The 10122-nt window shown below is 37.8% G+C and overlaps 1 protein-coding gene across 1 annotated transcript; it reads right to left on the reverse strand.

Moving 5' to 3' along the window:
• Positions 1–9489: 9489 nt before the first annotated feature.
• On the reverse strand, positions 9490–9903 carry LOC127136004 (secreted RxLR effector protein 161-like). The gene has a single exon (XM_051062615.1). The coding sequence runs from the start codon at positions 9901–9903 to the stop codon at positions 9490–9492; it is 414 nt and encodes a 137-aa protein (XP_050918572.1).
• Between the last annotated feature and the right edge of the window lie 219 nt (positions 9904–10122).

Consider the following 10122-nt stretch of genomic DNA (forward strand, 5'->3'; position numbering starts at 1 on the left):
CATGAGGGTCTCAAACCCTAGATGTGAACTTGATGAATCAATGAGATCATGTCATACCTACAAAAGAGTTAGACAAATGCAAAGATATATTTTTGTATTTTAGTTAGTAAAATGATAATATACAAGTATGAAATAATCACAAAGTGCTTGGTGATCTCTCCCAAAACAAACCCAATGAAAGAGGGGTAAGGAGGATGCCAAGACATGATCCCAATGCTAATGCTTATGATGAAATTACATGAGGGATCTTAGGGTCAAAATTGGGGTCTTACAATCATGACAAAGGTTGTGGATGTCGAGTTGTTCAAGAGATTAAGAACAATGATGAATGTAGATAGCTTAGACACAATTAATTATGTGGTATGTTAAATATGTATTTGTTTGTTCAAACATAAGTGTGTGTTCGACAAAGGTGAAATAGCGTATGTTTGACTCTGTCGAGCAGAGTCTGTATTAATTTTATTCGACAGAAAGTCAAATACAACTTGTCAAAGTATGTCATTGTTGTTGTCGAAGGAGTTAACCTCGACAGAGTTAAAACTTAGCATTTGTTAGTTAGTTAGCTAGATATTACTTTGTGTGCAAGTAATCTTATTTATAAATAAGGAGGCACCATATCATTGCAAGTGTACATAACAAGAGAAAGTTAGTTAGAATAAATGCAGAGAGAAACTCTGTAGAATTTGGTCTATCTTCTTTATTTTCTCCCAAAACTCTAATTTCTCTTTTCTTCTCCAATTTACTTACACATATTTCTTTTCTTCTCAAATAATTGTACAGAGGAATAATATTTAAACCAAGGTATGATTGAATCACTCGAGTGAAGAGTCAGGAATGATCAACCAGAAAGATTGATTCTTGTTCATCAAGATTGATTCGAATTATCTGCAAGATTAGGGTTAATTTCCAACATTTCACTCGAGTGATTCAACCACACCTTGGTTGCAAGATGATTCCTCGCACAATGATTTAAAGAGAGAAGATAATTTTAGAGAGAAAAGAGAAGAGATGGAAGATTAGGTTTTGGGAGAAGGGAAGAATAATGTATTGAGTTGAATTGACTTAAAAAATTACAAGTACAAAATGCTCTTCCTATTTATAATGAGATTACTTTCACGCCGAGTAGTTCTCAAAATATCTCCCTTTGACTTATTACAACATGCATTCGACTTAATGCAAATTGTATTCGACTACCTATCGAATACACATAGCTTCGACTACTATTAATTGTATTCGACTTACTGTTGAATTCATGTAGATTCAACTATTACAAGCTAAAGTCAACTACTACTCTAACGACTACGTTCGACTTTGACTCTGTTGAATACATGTTGCTTCGACTCAGTCGAATCCTGCAGTTACACATACATGCTTAACACAAAGAATTACATATTTAACACACCATGTAATTCGTTATGTCTAAGCTATATGCATTCATCATAGTTCTCAATCTCTTGAAGAATTCCACCTATACAACCTTTGTCATGATGTCTGCAATCTGATTCTCAGTTCTGTAGTGTTGCAAGTTCAGTTTCTCATTTGCTACTTACTCTTTAAGATAATGGATTCTCATTTAAACGTGTTTGCTTCTTCCATGTTGAAATTCTGGTATCAGATATGAGATGTCGAAGGTAATGTCACGACACTAATATCTGAGTAATGCAAACAGAATAAAGATAGAGAATAGTAATGCAAAATACACAAGCAATTGTTAACCCAGTTCGGTCCAACTCACCTACATCTGGGGGCTACCAAGCCAGGAAGAAAATTCACTAAAATAGAATCAGTTCAAAGACTCTCCGTACACTTCAACAAGTTACAGTCTTTCTCACCTAATCTCTACCCGTGCAATTTCTACCTAAGCACTCTTAGATATGAGAACCCACTCACTTCCCTACAATCACACCTGTGATTTTAAACAACAATCCCTTGAGAAAAGAAAACACTTTTCAATAACACACTCTTGATTTTACTTCACAGTTTCAATCAAGAAGACACACTCTTGATCTTGCTTAACAGCTTTGATCAAGAAGACACACACTTGATCTTGCTTCACAGCTTTGATCAAGTAGACACACACTCTTGCTTAACAGCTTTAGAGTGACAAATTACAACCACAAATCAGTCTAATTCAATCATCAAAAGATGACTTGAATGACTTACAAGTCTCACGACTAAACAGACACAAACCCTAGCTCTCTCTCTGTATTTCGCTCAGTATTGGTTGTGTGTTCAAACAAGTTTTCTAAGTCCCTTTTTATAGAAGCTTTCAGCTGGGCTTGGACATCTTGAAAACCCTAAATCTATTTTCCAATCAAATCTTCTTATGACAGCTGGTTAGATCTCTTTGGAAAATAAGTAAATCAGGTTGTAATCCATGATTGAATGCGCCTGCAAATCAGATCTTCAATCATACATAGATTGCCATTAATTGTGCAATCACATAACACCAGACATTCACACTGAATGTTGTGTGTACAGGATGTCATGACATCGGGTCTGACATCCTGGAACAATTCCTGCATAACATCATAATTCCTTTTATAAATTCCAGCAGGTACAACCATATCAGATGTCATGACATTGTGTATGACATCTTGAAACAATCCTGCATAATTATGTCTTCCATTTGAACTCCAGCAGGTACACATCATCAGATGCCATGTCATTATGACATTCTGATACAATCCTGCCTGATCATGTTCTTGAATTCCAGCAGATACATATGATATCTCATGTTAAGACATCACACATAACATCTTGTGAACACTCTTTGTTTTACCAAAATTGTTGTCAACACTTAGAATCAACAAACTCCCCCCTTTGGCAAATTTTGGCTAAAACATATATCTGTCCTTTTTGTTCACAAGAAAACTATCAGCAGTTAAACAACATAACAGTAGTTTAATCAGCAGCAGAAGCAAATACAATTACTAGTTATAGCTACTAGTAATACACACATGCACAAGGGTACTTCTCCTCCCCCTAAATCTGTGCAACACAAACAGAATTACTAGTTATGGATGCAACTAGTAAGACACACAAATGCACAAGGGTACTCCTTCTCCCCCTAAATCTGTGCATACATCTCCTTTGTTAATAACAGCACCTGTAACAAACAGAATGTCATTCTGACATCTGCTTCAACATCACCACCTGTGCACCACTACATCCACTACATCAGACATCTCCTCACAGCTCCAGCTCCACATACTTCTCCACATAAGACACTCCACATAAACACTTCTCCCCCTTTTTAGTCAAAATTGACCAAAGGTGACCATAACATCATACCTCACAAACTCCTTGCTCTTTTTGTGAGAACCATCCAGAGACTCCTTTGATTGCTTATAGATTCTCATAAACACAAATCCCCAATTTCCCTCTTAAACATTCAAATTGATTGGCATTCAAATCTTTTGTGAATATGTCAGCTAATTGCCTCTCTGTAGGAACATGCTCCAGTGCTATGATCTTTTCTTCCACAAGTTCTATGATGAAGTGATGCCTAATATCAATGTGCTTTGTCCTGCTGTGCTGAATAGGATTTTTGGAGATATTTATAGCACTTAGGTTATCATAGTATAATGTCATGACTTCTTGTGTGACATTGTATTCAGACAATATTTGTTTCATCCAGACCAGTTGAGAACAGCTACTTCCAGCTGCTATGTATTCAGCTTCAGCAGTGGATAGAGATACACAGTTCTGTTTCTTGCTAAACCATGATATCAGATTGTTAACTAAGAAAAAACATCCTCCTGATGTGCTTTTCCTATCATCAGCACTTCCAGCCCAGTCAGCATCACAGTATCTAGTCAGCATAAATCTAGATCCATGAGTATACAACATCCCATAGTCACTGGTCCCATTGACATATTTCAGTATTCTCTTCACTTGGTTTATGTGACTTACTTTTGGTTCAGCTTGATATCTAGCACAGACACCAACAGCAAATGCAATATCAGGTTTGCTTGCTGTGAGATAAAGCAGACTGCCTATCATGCTTCTGTATAGACTCTGATCTACACTTACACCATTTTCATCTTTGGAGATTTTCACATGTGTAGGAGCAGGTGTCCTTTTATGGCTCGCATTCTCCATGCCAAACTTCTTCACAATGTTCTTGGCATACTTGCTTTGAGATAGGAAAATAGAGTCTTCCATCTGTTTGACTTGTAGCCCAAGAAAGTAGGTCAGTTCTCCAACAAGGCTCATCTCAAACTCAGATTGCATTTGTCTGACAAAGTGTTCAACCATCTGTTCTGACATCCCACCAAATACAATGTCATCTACATAAATTTGTGCAACCATGAGCTTCCCTCCTTCATTCTTCACAAACAGAGTTTTGTCAATACCTCCTTTTCTATATCCATTGTCAGTGAGGAACACTGTGAGTCTCTCATACCAAGCCCTGGGAGCTTGCTTCAACCCATAGAGGGCTTTCTTCAATCTGTACACATGTTGTGGAAGATTTGGATCTATGAATCCTTTTGGCTGTTCAACATACACTTCTTCATTTAGGTAACCATTCAAGAAGGCACTTTTTACATCCATTTGGAACAGTTTGAATTTCAAAATACAAGTTACTCCAAGCAATAATCTAATGGACTCAAGGCGGGCTATAGGAGCAAAAGTTTCATCAAAGTCTACCCCTTCAACTTGAGTGTATCCTTGAGCTACTAATCTTGCTTTGTTCTTAGTAACAATCCCTTGTTCATCAGATTTATTCTTATATACCCACTTTGTACCTATGACATTTACTCCTTCAGGCCTAGGAACCAGTTCCCATACTTCATTCCTCTTGAATTGACCTAATTCCTCCTGCATGGCATTGATCCAGAACTCATCAGTCAAAGCTTCCTTGACATTCTTAGGTTCAATCTTTGACACAAAGCAGCTATGTGAGATCATTTCCCTTGATCTAGTAGTGACTCCTTTAGTTGGATATCCTATGATAATATCTTTGGGATGATCCTTCTGAATTCTGATAAAGGGTCCCTTGTCAAGTTTGTCATCTTCAGGTTCAGTTTGAGGAGGTTCACTTTCCTTATTTTTGTCTGAGAAGTCAGCTGGGGAATCATTCAGAGATGTCTCAACATCGTCTGTGACATCAGTCTGTTGGTCATCAACCACAACATTAATGGATTCCATCAATACATTAGTTCTGGAATTAAAGACCCTGTAAGCTCTGCTGTTTGTAGAGTAGCCCAGAAATATTCCCACATCACTTTTGGGATCCATCTTCCTTCTCTGCTCACGATCAGCCAAGATATAGCATTTACTACCAAACACATGGAAGTATTTGACTGTAGGTTTTCTTCCTTTCCAGACTTCATATAGGGTTGTGGGAGTTCCTTTCTTTAATGTCACTCTATTGTGAACATAGCAGGCTGTGTTCATGGCTTCAGCCCAAAAATGGTAGGACAACTTCTTAGCATGTATCATAGCTCTGGCTGATTCTTGAAGAGTTCTATTTTTTCTTTCCACCACACCATTTTGCTGAGGAGTGATGGGAGATGAGAACTCATGGTGAATTCCTTCTGAAAAGCAGAATTCAGCAAATTTGCTATTCTCAAATTCCTTCCCATGATCACTTCTAATTTTGATAACAGGGCTTTCCTTTTCTCTTTGTAGTTTTAGACAAAGCTCCTTGAAGACTTCAAACACATCAGATTTTTCTCTTATGAAATTGATCCAGGTGTATTTGGAGAAATCATCCACCACCACATACGCATACTTCTTCCCACCAAGACTTTCTACTTGCATGGGTCCCATCAAATCCATATGGAGGAGTTCCAAAACTTTGGTAGTGATGTCATGTTTGAGCTTCTGGTGTGACATCCTTGTCTGTTTACCAGTCTGACATTCTCCACAGATTTTTCCCTCATCAATATTTAAGTTGGGAATTCCTCTAACAGCTTCAACAGATATCATCCTTTTCATACCTTTAAGATGCAGGTGGCCCAATCTTTGATGCCATATCTTTACTTCTTCTTCTTTGGCTAAGGTACACATTGAAGAGTAACCTGTTTCTTGAGAGCTCCACATGTAGCAGTTGTCTTTGGACCTAACTCCTTTCATGATTACTTCATTTTCTTTGTTAGTAATCAGACATTCAGTTCTAGTGAAGTTTACATTCAGACCTTGATCACACAGTTGACTGATGCTTATTAGATTAGTAGTTAATCCCTTGACAAGTAGGACGTTGTCAAGGTTAGGAACTCCATGGCAGTTCAGCTTACCCATTCCCTTGATTTCACCCTTTGCTCCATCACCAAAGGTAACATAACTTATGGCATGAGGGTGAAGGTCAGTTAGCAGATTTTTGTTTCCAGTCATATGTCTGGAGCACCCACTGTCAAAATACCAATCTTCTTTGGCTGATACTCTAAAGGAGGTGTGAGCTATTAGACTTGTTACCTTTGTCCTAGGAACCCATTGCTTTTTGTTGATAGGCCTGTGAGGTTTAGATCTTGATTGATATTGAGTCTGCTCAGGGGTAGGATAACCATATAGCTTATAGCATAAGGGCTTTAGGTGGCCAGATTTTCCACAGTAATGGCATCTCCATTTTTGATGTTTTCCTTTCTGCTGTTTTCCCTTCTGATGTTAAGACATCTGATATGACATCTCAGGTTTGTTTCTTGAATGGCTGTACTTAGGTTTGGATTTTGGTTTGCAACCAGTGTAATTGCACTCAGCCTTAGATTCATTGAATCCAATGCCAGATTTGTCCCCTTTTATTTGACCAGTCTGGAGAATCTTGTCTAAGATGTCAGATCCATTGTTAAGCATTCTTACATACTTGGTCATCTCTTCTAATTTGGAATTTAAGAGCACTGCTTCAGCTTTTAACTTGGAGATGGTTTCAACATATTCTTCCTTTTCATTTTCCAGCTGAGCAATCGCTTTCCTCTGATTTTCAACTTGTCTGTAAACTCATGCACTTTTGTGGCGCAACTCTTCGAAGGTTACTTCATCATCTCCTGAATCTTCATCAGAACCCCATCTTCATGTCAATGCATTCACATGATTTGCAGCTTCTTCTGTTTCACTTCCATCAGACCAAGAAGCAGCAAGACTCCTCTTTTGTTTCTTGAGATAGGTCCCATATTCAGTTTTAATATGACCATACCCATTACACTCATAGCACTGAACTTCTTTGGGTTTTTCTTCAGACCTTGTTCTTCTGCCAGAACTATTGGGTTTATTGATGTCAGATGTGATGTTCTTGACATTGGATCTCACATCAATCTTTTTTATCATTTTGTTGAACTGTCTTCCCAGCATTGCTACCTCTTTTGCCAGATCTTCATCAGTATCTTGACCACCTTCCTCATCTTCCTCTTCAGTATTTGACATGAAGGCTATGCTCTTGGCTTTCTTTTCAGATCCATCACATATTCCCATCTCAAATGTTTGGAGGGATCCAATTAGCTCATCAACTCTCATATTTGAAATGTCTTGTGATTCTTCTATGGCTGTTACTTTCATAGCAAATCTCTTAGGGAGTGATCTGAGTATTTTCCTTACTAACTTTTTATCTGTCATCTTCTCTCCCAAAGCTCCAGAGGCATTGGTAATCTCAAGGATACTCATGTGAAATTCATGAATATTTTCGTCTTCTTTCATCCTTAAGTTTTCAAACTTGGTGGTGAGCAGCTGTAGTCCAAACATTTTAACCCTAGATGTGCCTTCATGAGTGGTTTTGAGAATGTCCCAAGCATCTTTAGCCACTTCACAATTGTTTATCAACCTGAAGATGTTCTTGTCTACTCCATTGAATATGGCATTCAATGCTTTAGAATTTCCAAGAGCTAGATCATCCTCCTCCTTGGACCATTGTTCTTCAGGCTTCTTATCAGCAATGGCTTTTCCTTCCTTAGTAATTAATGGATGTTCCCAGCCTGTTAACACAGTCTTCCAAGCCTTATTATCAAGAGTTTTTAGGAAGGCTACCATTCTAGGTTTCCAGTAGTCATAGTTAGACCCATCCAAAATTGGTGGCCTGTGAATAAATCCTCTATCTCTCTCCATTATACCAGAAAGTGTTGTCCCTAGATCTCACCCAGAACCAGAGCAGGATGCCTGCTCTGATACGAATTGAAATTCTGGTATCAGGTATGAGATGTCGAAGGTAATGTCACGACACTAATATCTGATTAATGCAAACAGAATAAAAATAGAGAATAGTAATGCAAAATACACAAGTAATTGTTAACCCAGTTTGGTCCAACTCACCTACATTTGGGGGTTACCAAGCCAGGAAGGAAATCCACTAAAATAGAATCAGTTCAAAGACTCTCCGTACACTTCAACAAGTTACAGTCTTTCTCACCTAATCTCTACCCGTGCAATTTCTACCTAAGCACTCTTAGATATGAGAACCCACTCACTTCCCTACAATCACACCTATGATTTTAAACAACAATCCCTTGAGAAAAGAAAACACTTTTCAATAACACACTCTTGATTTTACTTCACATTTTCAATCAAGAAGACACACTCTTGATCTTGCTTAACAGCTTTGATCAAGAAGACACACACTTGATCTTGCTTCACAACTTTGATCAAGTAGACACACACTCTTGCTTAACAGCTTTAGAGTGACAAATTACAACCACAAATCAGTCCAATTCAATCATCAAAAGATGACTTGAATGACTTACAAGTCTCACGACTAAACAGACACAAACCCTAGCTCTCTCTCTGTATTTCGCCCAGTATTAGTTGTGTGTTCAAACAGGTTTTCTAAGTACCTTTTTATAGAAGCTTTCAGTTGGGCTTGGACATCTTGAAAACCCTAAATCTATTTTCCAATCAAATCTTCTTATGACAGCTGGTTAGATCTCTTTGGAAAATAAGTAAATTAGGTTGTAATCCATGATTGAATGCGCCTGCAAATCAGATCTTCAATCATACATAGATTGCCATTAATTGTGCAATCATAAAACACCAGACATTCACACTGAATGTTCTGTGTACAGGATGTCATGACATCGGGTCTGACATCCTGGAATAATTCCTGCATAACTTCATAATTCCTTTTATAAATTCCAGCAGGTACAACCATATCAGATATCGTGACATTGTGTATGACATCTTGAAACAATCTTGCATAATTATGTCTTCCATTTGAACTCCAGCAGGTACACATCATCAGATGCCATGTCATTATGACATTCTGATACAATCCTGCCTGATCATGTTCTTGAATTCCAGCAGGTACATAGGATATCTCATGTTAAGACATCACACATAACATCTTGTGAACACTCTTTGTTTTACCAAAATTGCTGCCAACACTTAGAATCAACACATGTGCTATCGCGTTCTTGGCCAAATTGATAGCATACATGTTATTAATCTTCATGATCATCGTTCCATGATTTTTACTTGTAATCTCTTCAATCAGATTTACCATTTGTGTTGCTTGACATGCATAAAGATAGGTAGCTATGTAATCATCCTCACATGATGATAGCGCTACAACTGACTATTTTCTGAGCTCCAAGCAACTGGTGCACCACCTAGCATAAACACATAACCAGTTATGGATTTTTTATCCTTAGCATCACCACACCAACTTGAGTCAATGTATCCCACTAGTTTGCATTCCTTTCCTTCATCTGTTGCAGGAAAGAAAATGTCATAGTCTAGTGTTCCTTTAAGACACCTTAGTATCCTCTTGATGCCTAGAAGATGAGACACCTTTGGCTTTTTCATGAATCTACTCATTGTGCCTACACTGTGTGCTAGATCCAGCCTTGTGTGACAAATGTATCTTAATGATACAATGAGCTTTCTATATTGATTTGCATCAACTTTATCTTCATTTGGATCCTTTGTCAGTTGCAATCTTGGCTCAGCTGATGTCAAAGTTCCATTGCAATCCTCCATCTTAAATATTTTGAGTATCTCACTTGCATATCTTCTTTGGTGTATCATCAAGCGTCTACTGTTATTGTAGAATTCGATACCAAGAAAATTTGAAATGTTTCCCAAGCCATACACTTCAAATTAATTGCTCAGGTTACATTTAAAGTCTTCTATCTCCTTTTTGCAGTTGCCTGTTATCAATAGGCCATCTACGTAGAGACAAAGTATGAACAATTCACT

This window comes from Lathyrus oleraceus, chromosome 4 (assembly GCF_024323335.1).
Source record: "Lathyrus oleraceus cultivar Zhongwan6 chromosome 4, CAAS_Psat_ZW6_1.0, whole genome shotgun sequence".
Lineage (NCBI taxonomy): Eukaryota > Viridiplantae > Streptophyta > Magnoliopsida > Fabales > Fabaceae > Lathyrus > Lathyrus oleraceus.

What these genes read in the sequence shown, in the direction of transcription:
- LOC127136004 (XM_051062615.1), bottom strand. Translation starts at nt 9,903, where the DNA reads ATGGAGGATTGCAATGGAACTTTGACATCAGCTGAGCCAAGATTGCAA.